The sequence below is a fragment of the Nomascus leucogenys genome, chromosome 6, assembly GCF_006542625.1.
Source record: "Nomascus leucogenys isolate Asia chromosome 6, Asia_NLE_v1, whole genome shotgun sequence".
NCBI lineage: Eukaryota > Metazoa > Chordata > Mammalia > Primates > Hylobatidae > Nomascus > Nomascus leucogenys.
In genome coordinates, this window is record NC_044386.1 from 68865751 (window position 1) to 68884824 (window position 19074).

Genomic DNA, 19074 nt, shown 5'->3' on the forward strand with positions numbered 1-19074 from the left:
TAATCCCAGCACTTTGGGAGGCCGAGGCGGGCGGATCAAGAGTCAGGAAATCGAGATCATCCTGGCTAACACGGCGAAATCCCGTCTCTACTAAAAATACAAAAAATTAGCTGGGGTGGTGGCGGGCGCCTGTAGTCCAGCTACTCAGGAGGCTGAGGCAGGAGAATGGAGTGAACCGGGAGGTGGAGCTTGCAGTGAGCTGAGATCGCGCCCCTGCACTCCAGCCTGGGTGACAGAGCGAGACTCCATCTCAAAAAAAAAAAAAAAAAAAAAATTCAGCTGTTAAACACAGCCATATTAAAAGTTAAATAATCATATAATTTACAAATAAATTACATTAAAAACAGAAGTCATAAATACTCAGGACGCATCACTTCCTAATGCTACATTTTATTTCTTGGTTCTTGATTTTATTATTTCAAGGGTATCAGATAACCGGTGATTAGTACTATCTTTTGGAAAACCCAGCTCAGTGGTTTTCCAACTGAAACTCCCTCTCGCTTATTCGCAGGAGTCAGCTTAAGTAGAGTTCCGCGTGTTGGTTGCAGAAGTCGCCTGTCTTCCGCCCCCCCCCCCCCCCGCGGGAGACTGTTTGCTCATTTTGACACTGAATGCTCCCCAGCAAACACGTTTAGCTTGCTCGCCTTTCTCACCGATAGGGAGAGGAGTCTCAGAGTGCACAGCCGCAGAGAAGGCCTGCGGGGCGTGCGGGGCGCACAGGCGCCTGCCTCTGCGGGTGGGAAAAGAAGGAGGTGCCCGTTTCCGCTCCAGGGCTCAGCCTGCCTTGGCCACCTACGTACGGGAGCCTTTAACTTGGATAGGAAAGGAGATCGATCACTCGAGCCTCCACTTGCTAAGCCTGTGGACGCTAGACGCGGGGATCGGCTGGGAATGCCTGGAAGCGGCGGCGCGCGGAGCCAGGTGGGAGGTGCGAGTGATAGGCGGGGATCTTGGGTGACAGGGCACCGAGGGAAGGAGGACGCGAGGGCAGCCAGGCCCGAGGTAGCAGGGTGAGTGGCTCGGGCTCAGTCGCGTGGCCCAGGTGCGCGTCCAGGTGCGCGGCCTTGGCCCCGCAGCGCCTGCCGTACTGGCCGGGGCCTCTGCTCCGCAGCAGAAGCCGCGGTGGTGGCAGCGGCGCGGGCGCAGCTGCCCGCGGCTGGGGCGTTTCATCTGCGCGGGCGTATGGGGCGGGCATTGCCCTGGGCCACGCGCTGATAGTCTCCATCTCACTCAGAAAAAGTTACTCATACAGTGGTCTTATAAAGGGTCTGAAGTGGTCAAATTGTCCCTTTTTAGAAACGGATAGTTTTAGGTCTTAAAGATGTCCTAGAAATTACCTTTGCAAGCCCAGCTCTGTCATTTTATGGTGGGGGACACTAAGATCGCGTACAGAGCTTGTCGGAGGGGCTTGGTCTGTCTCACGCTCAGGGTTGTCTCTTCATTACAGGAGCCTTGCTCTTTCACGTTTCAGAGTTCGCTTTTCCCCTTGCTGAATTCATAAAAATATTTTTAATTTATATGTGTTTCTTCTTGTAGGAAGAAGAAATTGTCTAGACGAATAACATGAGGTCATATAGAATCCCACTTCTGGTGATTTCAAGTCAAGAAGTAAAGTAAACCATTGCTATCTTTCACCTTAAATATCCTGTGTTTTATTGCTCAGAACATCCAGTTTTTCTAATACTCATGATGTCGGAAGGGAAACCTCCTGACAAAAAAGGCCTCGTAGAAGCTTATCAATCAGCAAGAATAAGAAAAAAGCATCTAATTCTATTATTTCGTGTTTTAACAATGCACCACCTGCTAGACTTGCCTGCCCCGTTTGCAGTAAAATGGTGCTAGATATGACTTAAACCGGCACCTTGATGAAATGTGTACTAACAATGACTTCGTTCAAGTGGATCCAGGGCAGGTTGGCTTAATAAATTCAAATGTGTCTACGGTAGATTAACCAGTGTTACCTTAGAAGATGTAACATCAAAGAAGTCACCACCACCAAAGACAAATTTAACCCCTGGCCAAAGTGATTCAGCAAAAAGGGACATAAAGCAGAAGACCAGTCCCTACTTTAAAGTAATGATGATGTGGGGTGCAAAATCAAGATGAGCTGAGAAATCGTAGTGTGAAAGTCATTTGTTTGGGAAGCCTAGCATCTAAATTGTCCAGAAATACGTAAAGGCTAAAAATCAATAGATAAGGATGAAGAATTTGCCGGTCCTAGTCCACAGAGTTCCAAAGCCACAGTTGATAAGAGTCTGGTTGATAACTCTTCAGAAATTGAGGACGAGGATCAAATTTTGGAGAACAGTTCTCAAAAAGAAAACGTGTTTAAATGTGATTCTCTAGAGTGTATTCTGAACATATGGTAAGAGGAAGTAAATAATGGAAGCCGAAAGCCAAAAGGCTACCGGAATGTGAGAAATCAGCCCTCACCCTGGCTTCTCAGATAATGCGATCGTGTTATTCTCACCAGATTTCACTCTTAGGAATACATTAAAGTCTACTTCGGAAGACAGTGTTGTAAAGCAAGAGTGTATCAAAGAAGTGGTTGAAAAACGTGAGGCATGTCATTGTGAAGAAGTAAAAATGACTGTTGCTTCAGAAGCTAAAATACAGCTGTCAGATTCAGAGGCAAAATCTCATAGTTCTGCAAATGATGCTTCTGCATGGAGTAACATCCAAGAGGCTCCTCTGCAGGATGACAGTTGCTTAAACAATGATATCCCTCGCAGCATTCCTTTGGAGCAGGGGTCAAGCTCTAATGGTCCTGGTCAAACAACCGGTCATCCTTACTACCTTCGGAGTTTCCTTGTGGTGCTAAAAGCTGTACTTGAGAATGAAGATGATATGATGCTCTTTGATGAGCAGGAGAAGGGAATTGTAACTAAATTTTATCAGTTATCAGGTATCTTATGCCTGTGTTTGTTTTCAAGTTTTCGTTCCCCTTTTGCTGCTCTGATTGGGGCATGATGTGATGGGCAGTAATCTAGTGACCGCAAGGAGTCACTGTGGTGTTGTGAGTACCCTGTGGGAGTGTTCATGGGAGTCGGAGCATACTGGAAGGTTTTATTGAGAGGGATGCATGGAAAAGAGACAAGATTTTGTCCTGGGTGATGTTTACTCCTGCTGAACTTTGGTTACATTGGAAGCAGCTGTTTTTCTTTTATAGGTGCATTTGATAGTTAAGAAACAACCTTTTCCAGATTAAAAAACAATATAATGTGACTTAGAAAAGCATACTTTGCATTTTGAGTGTGTAATCAGGCCTTTCATTAGGTTTTGTTGTTCCTCAAAGATGAAAGTAGAATAAAATACAATACAGGAAAAACAAACCAACCTGAGCATATTTTCTTTCTCCCAACAACATTTTAGATTCATGGACTGTTCCTTTTAAAGAGGGTGTGGAGGAAATGGAAACTTTCAAGCTGAAATTGGTACATTAAAAATATTAGTCTATGCCTCAAGTCCTTGGCAGCCAGGGGTGGCTCCAAGCCAGCAGTGCAGGTTTGTAGTAAAAGCCACCTTTGTGTCTTTACGGTGTTATTCAGAGGGCCATGATGGCTCTGTGGAACCATGTCCCTGAGGGCAGGAAAAAACATGGTAGTCACACTGTCCTTCAGTAAAATGCGGCCATGTGCGACTCCTCAGTAGATAAAAAAGAGAAAATCCTGAACATTACTATTGATGTTCAAGAGAAGGACTTCTGTTTTAAATTCGCACAGTGGAATTATGGTATTTCTTGTGTTACTTTTTAACATGTGAGCAATACTTCTCTGGGCACAGCTATGTGTAGTATCCACTTCCATCTCTACTTTTGCTATTCTCACCAGAAGATGGACGTAATAGCACATTGGCTTTTCTATCCAAACTAGTCACAGATCTTTGGTTGGGTGCTGATTGCATTCCTGCGAGTATTTCAGTGATTGGTGGCTCTGTAATTCCATGTAATTGAGAAATAGGAACAGTTTTCCTAGTGCAAGTTCTGCATATGCATGTGTCTTGCACTCCAAGGAGAATCATGTACAATCTGTTGGTGTGTAGAAATAATTACTGATAATTGTTTTTGCCTTTTTATTTTTTTATTTTTAAGTTCCTTTAGAGACAGGATTTCTGTCTGTCACCCAGGCTGAAGTGCAGTGGTGTAATCATAGCTCACTGTGACCTCGAATTCTTGGTCCCAAGCAATCCTCCTGCCTCAGCCTCCCAAAGCGCTGGGATTACAAGCATGAGCCGTAGGCTGGGTGTGGTGGCTCATGCCTGTAATCCCAGCACTTTGGGAGGCCGAGGTGGGCAGATGGCCTGAGGTCAGGAGTTCGAGACTAGCCTGACCAACATGGTGAAACCCTGTCTCTACTGAAAATACAAAAATTAGCTGGGCATGGTGGTGGGTGCCTGTAATCCCAGCTACTTGGGAGGCTGAGGCAGGAGAATTGCTTGAACCCGGGAGGCAGAAGTTGCAGTTAGCTGAGACTGCACCATTGCACCCCAGCCTGGGCAACAAGAGCAAAACTCCATCTCAAAAAAACAAAAAACAAAAAAAACCCACCAGCATGAGCCATCATGACAGGTCAATTTTGCCTTTTTAAAGAAGAAAGGAAAATAAATGTTGGAAATTTTCAAAATACAATTAAGCCATTTTAGAGTTGGCCGAAATTTAAAGATAATTTGGGTAATAGGGAGATTGAGACCAAACAGGTTAATTAAGAAGCTTGGTCAAGATTGCTGGGTTAGAGAGGACTGCCCTACTGAAGCTAGACATTTTTTTTGGAAAATTATTTCAGATTATTTTCAATCAAATCAGAATAATGCATATTAAGCTAAGAGCAGAGAACAAAACAAGAATTCTGGGTAGGGCTTTTCTGAGGGAGTAGAAATGTTGATGGCTAGAAAATGGGGAACTTGATTTTAGAAGTTTTAAAATGACCAATAATTGTTAGGAAATTTTTAAATGTACTTTCAAAATGGTTTATTCCGTAAAATGATGGCCTTATACATACAGTAAGCGTATGTGTATTTCTAAATAGTACATTTATTCACCTTAGGTTTAAAAGGTAAATGTAGTGATTTTCACCGTTTTCTTAACTTTATTGCAGCTACTGGTCAGAAGTTATATGTAAGGCTCTTTCAACGTAAATTAAGCTGGATTAAGATGACTAAATTAGAATATGAAGAGATTGCCTCAGACTTAACACCTGTGATTGAAGAATTGAAGAATGCAGGCTTTCTGCAGACAGGTATGACTAGTAGAAGGAGACGTGAAATGAAAATATGATCTGAAGAACTGAGCTTCTGCAGAAGGGTGGCAGTATTATTATGGTGCCCTCCCTGGGGTGGTGCTTGGTAACTTAACTGTTTTTTAATTGAATTTTTAATCTTAGGACAACAAATTATTCATGTGATGCTAAAGCCATTCTTAGCCTGAGTTAGGAATACTAGAATAATGAGAGATGGTCTGCTGCTGTTTTCTTGACTGTGGCAGGTTTAGAACGAAAGTCACCTGGGGATAGACATGTGGGTGTGTGCCACAGAAGAAATACATCCCAGCCGGGCACGGTGGCTCATGCCTGTAATCCCAGCAATTTGGGAGGCCGAGGCGGGTGGATCACCTGAGGTTGGGGGTTCGAGACCAGCCTGACCAACATGGAGAAACCCCATCTCTACTAAAAATACAAAATTAGATGTGGTGGCGCATGCTTGTAATCCCAGCTATTTGGGAGGCTGAGGCAGGAGAATCACTTGAACCCGGGAGGCGGAGGTTGCGGTGAGCTGAGATTGCACCATTGCATTCCAGCCTGGGCAACCAGGGTGAAACTCCCGTCTCAAAAAAAATGGATACATCCCTTCTTGGCAGTCTCCTTCCAGCAAGAGCTTGACTTATCTTACTCAGAGTCCTCTTTATGATAGAATAAAGCTGGTTGTTTGCAACCCTTATTGCCTCTAAAAACTTCATCTGCCCCGCATGCACACACATACAGCTCTTCGATTACGTTGATTGCCTTAAGCATTGTTGAATTGCTTTAAGCCTATGTGAACACTAAGGAGAGTCTATCTTCTGCAGTGATACCTTTCGTTGTCTTGTCAGTAGCATTCGTCAAGTACCTATGTATGGGGTACAAAATTGTACTGTATTAGGAAAGGGAAATGTGAGCCTTGGGTTCAAGTTGCTGACATTTTAGACCAAAATAAGCAAATCAGCCAGATGGTTTCTTTGGGGCAGAGTTTATTGTGGGGAGCAGTAAGTGGGGATGAAGCGAAGTGAGCAGTAAGTGTGTTAGGGTGGGGCTGGATGGGGTGGTATGGGGAAAGTTTCGGGAGAGGCATAAAAGCTCAGTGAAGGAGCTTGGATGTGAGTGGTTAGTGGTGGGACACAGGACCCTCTGCAGAGCAGCGCTTCCCACACATCAGTGCCAGCAGGGTCACCTGGGAACTTGATACTCAGTCCCCACCTGACTTGGAAAATGTGGTGCAGATTCTGTAAATTCATATGTCTGACAGGCATGCCAGGTGACTGCTGCAGGTGAGCCTTGACTTACCTTCAAATGAGCAACAAAACCAGGATCCTAGTGGCTCACTGTGGCACTCAGTCAAGTGCAAGTCCCATCCATGCTCCAGCCCCATGGGACCTGGCTCTGGCTGTCCCTCTCACTTTCTGCCACGGCCACCCAGCCCTCAGTGTTCTTCACCAGGATGAGTGCATTCCTGTCTCAGAGCCTTGGACTGACTTTCCCCTCCACCCAGGTCAGTTTCCACCACGTGGCCACACGGCATAGTTCTCCTTTCCTTCCCCTCTGCCTGGTGTCGCCTTGTCAAAGGTTTGCCTGACTACTGTGTGAAATACAGCCAGCCTCCTGCCAGCTTCAGTTTGCCTCCTAAGTTGTGTTTTTCTTTAGAGCGGTTATTACCACCTGATAAATATGCCTATTCATTTAATTGTTACGCTGGGAGGCTAGCTCCTGTGGATGGGATTTCTTTCACTGTAGCATGCCTGGGGCCTTAGAATATTACCAGGCTGACTGTGTACACCCAATAAATATTTGCTCACTGGAGGAAGAAGGCACTGCCCTAAACTTGTGAAGCCTTGAAGGCAAAAACCAGCGAGGTCTGACTGAGCCAAATTCCTAGGCCAAGGTTGGTGTCGGGGCCCACAGTAGCTGAACAGGCTCACGAATGCCGAGTGAGCAGGAGAGGCTTGTGGGAAGAAGAGGGCTGATGATCAGTTCTCTCTGACCTGGTTTGAGAGGTCCCATTTTGTAGGGGTTTTGTGATGAGAAAGGCAGGGAGCATATATTCCAAGCAGGTGTTGAGATGCCCAAACCATAATGGCTATCCACGTGTGTCTTTATTTTAGTCAAATTTTCCTTTAGATTTTAGTGAGAAATTCTATTATTCGATAACTTTTAAGAGATATAATAATAGTGTTATTAATACGTTAATAATACCATGTTAATAATTCCACATTTAATGATTGGTTTGGCCAACTAATTAAAATTTTCTTAGTAGCATTTCATTTTCATCTAACTAAGGTAAATAAAGCTAGAAAATAGTAAAATCTAAAAAAACTTTTTTTTTTTTAAACCATTTCAGAATCTGAGTTGCAAGAACTCTCTGAAGTGCTTGAACTCCTTTCTGCTCCTGAACTAAAATCCCTGGCCAAGACCTTCCACTTGGTGAATCCCAATGGACAGAAACAGCAGCTGGTGGACGCCTTTCTCAAATTGGCCAAACAGCGTTCAGTCTGCACTTGGGGCAAGAATAAGCCTGGAATTGGTGCAGTGATTTTAAAAAGGTTTTGTTGGCTATTGTTACAGTAAAAACATTTAAAATGTTGATAGTGCATATTAACTTATAGTAGATTTTATACTTGATTGAACTGTAATTGTTTATTTCAGTTGTGATTAGATTGAGAAGGCTGGAAAAGCCTTAATTGCAATAGCCTGGATTCTTTCTTGGGTTATTATTCAAAATTTTTGTCATAACACCATACTGATTTCCAGGACCAAGAAAAATCGGAAGGCCTTTGGTAAATTATGGTATTTTATTTTCCGAGAAAAATACAGTTTTAAGTGATTCTTATGGGATTTTAGGGTAAACTATTCAGTCAAATTTTTATTTTAGTAAAGTTTTTGTTTACTAAACAAAGTATAATCAGGCAGTCTTAATGTGCAAGATTTCCTGAGTTTAAATGTAACAGTTTACCAAAAACTGTGAGTGGCTTCTTTTGTCTTTGAGAAGCCCTTTACCTGTTTCTGTTGAAAATTACAAAAACTTTTAGAATTGATTTCTTTTGCCCACGTTATTTATATAATCAAACTATATCAACTTTAGTCTGGGAATTCACTACTGTGGAGTCGAGGATGAAATGAGAGGATGTTTTTGAAAACACTTTAAAATGATGTTGTTATTTATTTTATATATTTATTTTGTATATTTCAGTTGTTGTGAGCCCATCCTTGTTGGAGAGGTGCTATAAATACTAATCTTTAATGAAACATAGGTATAATAAGGCAGACATTAAGTAAAATATCAATACCAACGCTTGAAAAAAGCTTGTATTATAGATTTTTAAAAAGTACTTTAATAAATTACATATTTGTAATTAATTGACTTGAGAAGTATAGAATCTTCATCTGTGTGGTATGTTAAATGTCTTCTAAGTCGTTTCTTTATCTAATTGTATTTCTTAAGTATTTGATTTTAACCTTATATGTAACTTTTTTTTTTTTTTTGAGACGGAGTCTCGCTTTGTCGCCCAGGCTGGAGTGCAGTGGCGCAGTCTTGGCTCACTGCAAGCTCCGCCTCCTGGGTTCACGCCATTCTCCTGCCTCAGCCTGTCCGAGTAGCTGGGACTACAGGCACCTGCCACCACGCCTGGCTAATTTTTTTGTATTTTTAGTAGAGACGGGGTTTCACCGTGGTCTCGATCTCCTGACCTCGTGATCCACCCGCCTTGGCCTCCCAAAGTGCTGGGATTACAAGCGTAAACCACCGCGCCCGGCCTGTATGTAACATTTTATAGGCAAGTAAACATTAAATTTAGCCACCCTCTGGCTGGGCACAGTGGCTCACACCTGTAATCCCAGCACTTTGGGAGGCTTAGGCGGGTGGATCACAAGATCAGGAGTTCAAGACCAGCCTGGCCAATATGGTGAAACCCCATCTCTACTAAAAATACAAAAATTAGCCTGGAGTGGTGGCAGGTGCCTGTAATCCCAGCTACTCGGGAGGCTGAGTCAGGAGAATTGCCTGAACCTGGGGGGTAGAGGTTGCAGTGAGCTGAGATCATGCCACTACACACCAGCCTGGGTGACAGAGTGAGACTCCATCTCAAAAAAAAAAAAAATAAATAGCAACCCTTTCTTGGTATATGCACTTAGCATAGAACAGATAAATAAGATGAACATATTTTATCACTGACTTTGGACTTGTAGGAAAATAGAATCCTCAAGGCTGTTTTAGTTCTAGTAAAAACCACCGTCCTTTAAGGTTGTCCTTTATTTCTTCATTCTGATGGTAAAGCCCAGCAGTGCAATTTCAGAGTCCCTGCCAGCCCCATGCTAGGGCAGTGCCTGGTGCTCTTACTCTGCTGTTATAATAAAGAAACAGAAAAAGGCACATTATTACAGAAAAAGGCACATTATTTATGCTTTCTTAATCCTCGCAGGAGTCACTGCTTAGTTTTCTGTGTTTAATGCTTCCTTTTGCAGGCTGGAGGCTGTGTCCACTGGGGGCATCCCCGGGACTCTGTGTGGAGGTGGATGAAGTGGGTACTTTGGGGCAGTCTGTAGATGAGTGGCTCTCAGTTCAGTGGTGGTGTGATAGGAATCCCACCCCTTCCCCTTCAACTCCATGATGGTGGCACTCATCTCTCCCACACCCTCTGGGATGCAGTGCTGCTTTTGGTTTAATAGCTTCTGTACCAGGAGGGTGTGACATCTTTCACTAGCTGAGTGGTTCTCAACTGGGGGCATCTGGCATCATCTGGAGACATTTTTGGTTGTCAGTACGGGAGCTGGTGAAGCTAATGGCATCTAGTGACTAGAGGCCAGGGACAGGACACTGCTGAGCATCCTATAATTTACAGGACAGCCCCTGACAACAAAGAATTGTCTAGCCTAAATGTCAATAGTGCTGAAGTTGAAAAACTCTGCTTCTGATGGTGTCTAAGCTGCTACAGTCAGAGGGCCCACATGGTCCTGGATTTAATTTAGACCTCCAAGCCCACCTTGCAGACATCCAGAGTTGAACTGAATTCACTCCAGTGTTATCCTAGAATAGAGATGCTGCTGGACCATTCTGTACACTAGAGAAGGGGTCTGCAACCCCCAGGCCTTAGACCGACAACTGTCCATTGCCTGTTAGGAACTGGGCCACACAGCAGAAGGTGAGCAGTGTGCCAGAGAGCATGACCGCCTGAGCTTTGCCTCCTGTCAGATCAGCAGTGGCATTAGATTCTCATAGGAGTGTGAACCCTATTGTGAACTGCGCATGCGAGGGATCTAGGTTGTGCATTCCTTATGAGAATCTATTGCCTGATGATCTGAAGTGGAACAGTTTCATCCTGAAACACCTCCCTCAACCCCAGTCCATGGAAAAATTCTCTTCCATGAAACTACTCCTTGGTGCCAAAAGCGTTGACTGCTGCACTGGAGAACAGCACCAAACTTTGGTGTATACATTTGCACCACATCTTGGTACACAAAATCTGATGTTTTACCCGGAGCCTTTGATAATGAAATTTTAAAGAAATACCATTATTTAATCTAAATCATCACTTGAATAAAAAATTGAGAATTGCTTCATGTTGACTAGGCAATGCTTTTCTGAAAGTTTTCCTGGTATTTGAAGCACTCATGACCAGGGTAAACCCCAACCTACTGTGCGGCCAAGGAAGGAAGCACTTGTATGGAGCCAAACCATGTGTGGAACCATTTGGAAATGTACATTCATTTACTCCTGTGTATCCCTGGGTGAGCTCTCAGCCCCAGAGCAGTTAAGTAATGCTCCAGTGTTTAAAATAGTGAATGTCATTTCTCTTTATTTTAGATGAAAATAATTTGTAAAATCTGACTTCCAAATGCTTAAAAAGTTGAAAGTTATTTCTACATTGTACATTTTTCAGAGCCAAAGCCCTGGCTGGACAGTCAGTACGAATCTGTAAAGGTCCCAGGGCTGTGTTTTCCCGGATCTTGCTACTGTTTTCGTTGACCGACTCAATGGAAGATGAAGACGCCGCTTGTGGAGGTCAGGGACAGCTTTCAACGGTCCTGTTGGTCAACCTCGGCCGAATGGAGTATCCTAGTTACATCATCAATCGGAAAACCCACATCTTCCAAGACAGAGATGATCTTATCAGGTAAGATGATGTTAGCTCACTATAATGTCTATGTGTATATTTCGCGATTTAGTAAAAGGTTTTATTATTTTTTTCCAGCCAAAATAGAAACATTAAGTCCACAGCCAAAACAGTTTTTAATCTTTTTTTGCCCCACTTGTATACATTTCTATGACCATAGGGAAAATGTAGAAGTGTGCTGAGATTATGGTTGCCAAAATCCAAGGAATTTTGAGTTAACACTACAAAAACTTTCTCTGGTTTATGTTTCCAAGTACCTTTGGAAGGGAGTATTTTTTGTTTGTTTGTTTTAATTTGAGACAGGATTTCGCCCAGGCTGGAGTGCGGTGGCATGATCACAGCTCACTGTAGCCTTGACCTCCTGGGCCCAAGTGATCCTCCCACCTCAGCCTCCCAAGTAGCTGGGACCACAGGCACATGCCACCACACTCAGCTAATTTTTGTATTTTTTTGGTAGAGATAGGGTTTCACCATGTTGCCCAGGCTGGTCTCAAACTCCTGGACTCAAGCAATCCACCCATCTTGGCCTCCCAAAGTGCTGGGATTATAGGCGTGAGCCACCGCCCTCGGCCTGTATTTTTTTGACACAGACATTTTAATCAACTTGGTTTATGAATATGTTGTTGGCATGAACAAGACTGACGATGAATATTTTCTTATTAGTAACACTTTAGGTAAAGCTATTAATAACTTGTATATTGTATATCATACATATGATAATTAGATATACAGATGATAAATTAGAATTTTTCACTAATTTATATTGGCACATGGATTTAGTGAAAATTTGGTTTGTCCAATAAAAGTAGTTTTTGAACTAAAAGTAGAACTACCATGTGATCCAGCAATCCCACTACTGGGTATATATCCAAAGGAAAAGAAATCGGTATATTGAAGAGATATTTGTACTCCCATGTTTATTGCAGTCTATTCACAATAGCCAAGATAGGGAGTCAACCTAAGTGTCCATCAGTGGATGAATGGATAAAGAAAATGTGGTACATATACACAATGGAATACTATTCAGCCATAAAAAAGAATGAAATTCTCCATGGTGGCAACATGGATGAGCTCAGAGGACATTATGTTACGTGAAATAAGCCAGGCGCAGAAAGACAAATACTGCATGTTCTCACTCATATGTGAGAGGTAAAAAAGTGGATCTCACAGAAGTAGAGTAGAATAGTGGTTACCAGAGGCTGGGAGGGGAAGGGGGACAGGGAAAGGTTGGTTAACAGATACAAAAGTGCAGCTAGATAGAAGGAATAAGTTCTGTTGTTCTGTAGCAGTGTAGGATGACTATAATTAACAACAGTTTATTATATATTTTTAAATAGAAGAATGGATTTGGAATATTCCCAACACAAAGAAATGATAAATGTTTGAGGTGATGCCTGGTATGGCAACACATGCGTATATTTCTAGCTACTGGGGAGGCTGGGGCAGGAGGGTCACTTGAGTCCAGAAATTCGGGACTAGCCTGGGCAACATAATGAGACCTCGTCTCTAAAACATTTTCAAAAAAGTTTGAGGTGTTGGATATGCTAATTACCCTAATTTGATCATTATACATTGTATACATGCATTGAAATATCACACTGTGCCACATAAATATGTGCAACTTTATGTTAATTAAAAATAATAATAGATGCCAAATAATGGGATTACAGTATTAAAAAGCAGGTTTTGATAAGAAAGAATAGTGTAGGTCTTACAGAAAAAAAATTTGGATTTCCTTAAAAAAAAAAAAATCTTTGATAAGAAAAATTAATTTGGATTTCCTAAAATGTCACTTTTGATTCTTGATTTGGATTTCTGACTCAAATTTAACCAAAATTGATTCTGATATTTGCTTTTAGGAAAGTCCTTTAAGTGTTTCTAGGAAAGCCAGGTGCTTCAAGAAGTAAGTTACTGAAATTTTTGAATCACAGCAGTGTCAGTATAATCTGATTTTGGCCCATTTTACCTTAGCTGACAGGAAGCTCAGTATCTTATTTGTGTTCAATTGGAATAACTTTTTTAGTTGAAATCTCTAATAAGACTATTTATTCTTACCCTGTTTTCAGTTGTCTCATATCTTTTTTACCTTTTTTGTTTTTACCAGCTTTATGATTTTCTGGCTTGTGAGAATGTATACTCTGAAACCAAGTTCCAGTTTCTATACCAATGAACTGTGAACCCACCCCGTGCCTCAGTTTCTGCATCTGTCAAATGGGGAGAATAATAGTATATTCTTACAGACATGTGTGGGGTGCATGGGAAGTGCTTAAAGCCTGGGCTATGGGGAATGCCTACTACATGTTCATTATTATTTTAATTGTCATTATTACTGTTATACCCAAGTTCTGTGACAAAACCATGGTTGACAAGTTCAAAAGGCATCTCATATTCTTTCTAGAAAGTAGGTGTGCTGTAAATATTAAAAATAATGAAAACTCCCTTGGTTAAGCAGAGGGCCTTAAGTAAGATGTAAATGAAACTGGATTTAATTGACTTCTGGAAAGGTAGTAGTATTCAATATCTGGTAATGTGATACCTGGCCAGGAAACCCGTGTTGTCTACCTCTGTACTTGAGATAATTTATCCTTTTAAAATTTTTCTCATTCATTCAGTATAAATGAGTGTTGAGTACCTTTTATGTGACTTGGTTAGGGTACGTTGTAGCAGTGAACAAGAGAGGGCCTCAGGCATCATGGGGCTATATTTCCTGGGGAGATAGAAATTAACCAATATTTAAAGTGTGTGAGAAGTGCTGTGATAATTGAGGGGCAGGCTAAAGCAGTTCTTTATAGACAGAGTGGCCCAGGAGAGGTGACATTTGAAGTGGGACTTGAGGATGAGAATGAGGTAGCCGTGTCAGGGTCTGGGTGCCTGCATCCCTGCCGCGAGATAGCATGTGCACAGGCCTTGAGGCAGGAAAGAGCTTGCTGAGTTGGAGGAACTCAGGAGACCCGTGGCTAAGATGTGGGGGTGGCCAGGACTGGGTTGGTGGTAGTGGCAGTGGAGAGAAGTGAATGTGTGTGAGGCAGTTTGGAAGCAGAAAGACAAGACTTGATTCTGATGTGGGCAAGAAGGCGAGGAGTGGATCAAGGATGGCTCTGGTGTTTTGCCTTGGATGGGGTGTCATCCAGTGAGGGGGATTGGGAGAGGTGTTGGTGCTGGAGGCATCAGTGTGTGGGGTGCTCTTCAGCCATTTGGTTGAAGCTGTCGTGTGTGGCATTGGACTTGCAGTCAGGAGCTCAGGGAATGGGTCCGGCCTGGAAAAAGTCAGCATTTTGAGAATCACTGGCATATGGACAATGTTTGAAGCCATGGAACTGAATGAGCAGCATATTATAAAAGAATTAGATCCAAGAATTTGTGAGCAAACTTTTACATTTGGAGGCAATTTCTTTATTTGTACTTTACAGTGTTTGTACATAATGATATTATGTACTTTATGCTTTTCTTTTAGATGTGAGACCAAAATACAATGAACATGTACTCAAAGTGTTAACAGAATTTGTTAGTCAAATGTCTTTGTTTTTTGGTACCTAAGGAGCGATGAAAAATTCTTTCTTAAGCTAAGTTGTGTTGTAACATTTCAGCATTGCCATCTCCCAAAGAGCATCCCTTAGTTATTTTGAAATATTCCAGGTAATCTTCTTAGCTTGGGCAGCATCCCTCTGGCTAGCTCTGATTGTAAATGATTATCAGATCTACTGATGACTATAATTGACTATAATTGACTCTAAATGACTATAATTCTGACGTCGCTTACATGTTTGCTGTCATATTGTTGAATGAGTGAATGGATGAATGAATGGATGAGTGCCAAAATCAGGAATGATGAGCTGATCCATATCACATTTATAGAATGGAACATGTTACGTAATACAGCATAAATATTGTTATCTTTCTAGTTCGGCTTTCTGTATCAGTTCTGGGCCACTCCAGTGATGTAGTTAAGATAAATTATTACTAGAATAAAATTTAAGTGGCCCTCATATTTTAAAAAACACACTTTTACCTTTCAGAGTGAGATCTAGTGGCTAGGATGGGGTCATTCTATAGGAATGCTCATTCTTATTTGGAACTTGGATGGCATTTTCCTCCAGATATGCAGCAGCCACGCACATGCTGAGTGACATTTCTTCCGCAATGGCCAACGGGAACTGGGAAGAAGCTAAGGAGCTCGCTCAGTGTGCAAAAAGGGATTGGAACAGACTGAAAAACCACCCTTCTCTGAGGTGAGAGTCTTTCTAGGTGTCTGCCAAAATTTATACATTGACCAAGTTGTTCCAAACACTTACAGTAGTTTTCTTCATGAAGAATATACTCCTTTTTCTCTGTGGTTAAACCAGCTGTGGAATTGAATTTTGTACCCGCTTTGCCTAGACTGAAAGTGCTGTGTGAAATAGAAGGAAATATCTGAAGGTTTAAAGTGAATTTGATATAACTCAGATCCCTGGGCAACACACATGCCAACCCCATACTTGGCTTGTTGCATGCCATCTGTAGGAGTGTTGGCCTCCCTGAGTACTGGTGAGCTGAACTGAAACGTGAGGGAAGCCAGCAGCAGGACGGATGTGGGAAGCATGGTAGTTGTGTTCTTCTGAAGGGAATTCAAGTAGGTGTTAAAAACTCTGCAAAAGACAGCTCAAGCGAACTTTCAGAGTTCCAGGTACACAGAACATGATCTTTTATTTTGTTTGAAAATGGTAAACATCTTCAATATTTGTTAAGACATTTTTTCCTTTGTTGTTACATAGTGATGAGAAAAATTAGTATTTTCAGATGCCACTTTGAAAAAATCATTTAGGATATACAGTTGACCCTTGAATGATGCAGGGGTTAGGGTACCGACCCCTCAGACAGTCAAGAATCTGTGTGTAACATCTGACTTCCCAACTACTTAATTAATAGCTTACTGTTGACTGGAAGCCCTACCGATTACACAGTCAATTAACACACATTGGATATGTTATATGTATTATATGCTGTATTCTTACAATAAAGTAAGCTAGGGAAAATAATATGTTATTAAGAAAATCATAAGGGGGCTGGCACGGTGGCTCATGCCTGTAATCCCGGCACTTTGGGAGGCCGAGGCTGGCAGATCACCTGAGGTCGGGAGTCCGAGACCAGCCTGACCAACATGGAGACACCTCATCTCTACTAAAAATACAAAATTAGCCAGGCCTGGTGGTGCCTGCCTGTAATCCCAGCTACTTGGGAGGCTGAGGCAGGAGAATCACTTGAACCAGGAGGCGGAGGTTGTGGTGAGCTGAGATCATGCTATTGCACTCCAGCCTGGGCAACCAGCAAAACTCCATCTCAAAAAAAAAAAAAAATCATAAGGTGCTGGGCCTGGTTGCTCATGCCTGTAATCCCTGCACTTTGGGAGGCAGAGGTGAGTGGATTACTTGAGGTCAGGAGTTCGAGACCAGCCTGGCCAACACAGTGAAACCTCATCTCTACTAAAAATACAAAAATTAGCTGGGTGTTGTGGCGAGTGTCTGTAATCCCAGCCTCGGAAGGCTGAAGCAGGAGAATCACATGAACTTGGGAGACAGAGGTTGTAATGAGCTGAGATCGCACCACTGTACTCCAGCCTGGGTGACAAAGCGAGACTCCGTCTCGGAAAAAAAAAAAAAAAAAAAAAAGAAAAGAAAATCATAAGAAAGAGAAAACATACTTACTGTTCATTAAGTGGAAGTGGATCATCATGAAGGTCTTCATCCTTGTTGTCTTTACAATGAATAGGCTGAGGATGAGGACAAAGAGGAGGGCTTGGTCTTGCTGTCTCAGGGGTGGCAGAAGCAGAAGAAAATCCGCGTATACGTGGACGTGTGCAGTTTAAACCCATGTTGTCCAGGGGTCAGCTGTATATTTATAAAGAAATAATATTGACCTAAAAATCACAGGAAGTTAGATTACTATAAACAGAGGTTGATAAACTTCTGTAAAAGGTCACGTAGTGAATATTTTAGGCTTTGCAGGCGATGTGGTCTCTGGCACCAACTTTACTCTGCTGTTGTAGTGCAAAAGCAGCCACAAGAAGTACATATGCAAATGAATGAGCCTGGCTGTGTTCCAGGTAACTTCATTTGTGGACATTGAAATTTCAGTTTCATATAATTTTCGCATACCAAAGTGTATTATTCTCTTGGATTTATTTTAACAATTTAAAAACGTAAAAACCATTCTTAGTTTGCAGGACATAGAAAATCAGGTGGCAGGCCCTGGGTATGGCTGTGGGCTGGAGTTTGCTGACCTTGGTTTAGAATGACGAGTTCTCATCTTACTCCACTGTCTGAGTGACCTAGGACGTGGCAGCTGGCTGTGAGAATGTAGGTTTGTGGTGTAGAAAATTGTACACAACTGAAAGTATTTAGAATATATCTTTTTAAAAGGTAGGAATTCAGTCTGCTTTGTCACTTCTTATTATTGTCTTATAATAAATTAACCAAATTATTAAACTACTGGTATATGTCTTCATTTTAGATGCCACGAAGATTTACCACTCTTTCTGCGGTGTTTCACTGTTGGGTGGATTTATACAAGGATTTTGTCTCGGTTTGTGGAAATACTGCAGAGACTTCACATGTATGAGGTTAGAGCACAGATCCCTGCCCCCCACCATTACTGATGTGACGGCATTTAACATGTGAAGGGACAGCTGTCGGGCTCTCAGCATTTCCTACTTATTTGGTTAGCACACAGTAATATAATGGAGGCATATTTGTTTTGTTTTGTCTTCTTGAGACAGGGTCCCACTCTGTCACCTAGGCTGGGATGCAGTGTCACGGTTCGGCTCACTGCAGCCTCTGCCTCCCAGGCTCAAGTCATCCTCTCGCCTCAGCCTCTTGAGTAGCTGGGACTACAGGCGTGTACCACCATGCCTAGCTAATTTTTGTATTTTTAGTAGAGGTGAGATTTCACCATGTTGCTCAGGCTGGTCTTGAACTCCTAGGCTCAAATGATTTGCCCACCTTGACCTCTGATGCTTTGACAGTGGGGGCCTAAAGTGTTGGGATTACAGGTGTGAGCCACTGTGCCTGGCCAACGAGGGCATATTTAATATAGGCAGCCCGCTGTCTCTTGGATTAGTAGAGAGAAGATAGGTGAAGATGGACAGCTGTTCTGTTTGCTTGTGTGTTGATGAATCTGTGTCCCAGGATGGCCTGGGGGTGGCAGCCACCATCCTGGAGGGTGCCCCACAGGTCTGCAGCCTGAGCCTGAGTCTCTTTCAGAACTCCTTGTGAGACTTGGGAGGTCCCCAGAAATCTCTGAGGGGGAAATCTCACGTTTCCTTATGCTTCCCTGTCAGCTGTCATAGATTGTCTGGAGATAATTTATAATCACAAATCAGAAATTTGTCATATCCTAAACTTTGTGAAATTGCTAGATTTCACTTTTGTTGTATTCGATATTTCTATATTGAAAATGTTATCTCCAGACCAGGCATGGTCAAAAATATAGATATACAAAACAAGAAGAAAAGAAAATGGGATCTTACAAAGAGGATGTGCTAAGCTGGGTTCTTGGCCTGGGGTCTGTGAATCCCAGGGGAGTGATGGGTGGGCTTTGGGGAAATCTGTGAATCTCAAACTTGCATGTGTATAGGGGTATATGCATTTTTCTGGGGTAAATCATTCCATATTACAAAGACATCCATGAGCCACAGAAGATTAACAAACAGAATGACCAAACAGTCTGTACATAATCTAGACCAGAGA

The 19074-nt window shown here is 42.4% G+C and overlaps 1 protein-coding gene across 1 annotated transcript in view; it reads left to right on the forward strand.

Moving 5' to 3' along the window:
- The first annotated feature begins 1686 nt into the window (after positions 1-1686).
- LOC100596498 (FANCD2 and FANCI associated nuclease 1) overlaps positions 1687-19074 on the forward strand; it is a 33272-nt gene continuing 15884 nt past the window's right edge. Inside the window, 13 exon segments of the mRNA XM_030814371.1 lie at positions 1687-1711; positions 1714-1836; positions 1839-1946; positions 1949-2085; positions 2087-2172; positions 2174-2352; positions 2355-2378; positions 2381-2905; positions 5094-5234; positions 7585-7786; positions 11120-11353; positions 15451-15582; positions 17840-17948. Of these exon segments, the coding sequence (XP_030670231.1) occupies positions 1687-1711; positions 1714-1836; positions 1839-1946; positions 1949-2085; positions 2087-2172; positions 2174-2352; positions 2355-2378; positions 2381-2905; positions 5094-5234; positions 7585-7786; positions 11120-11353; positions 15451-15582; positions 17840-17948 (2025 nt within the window).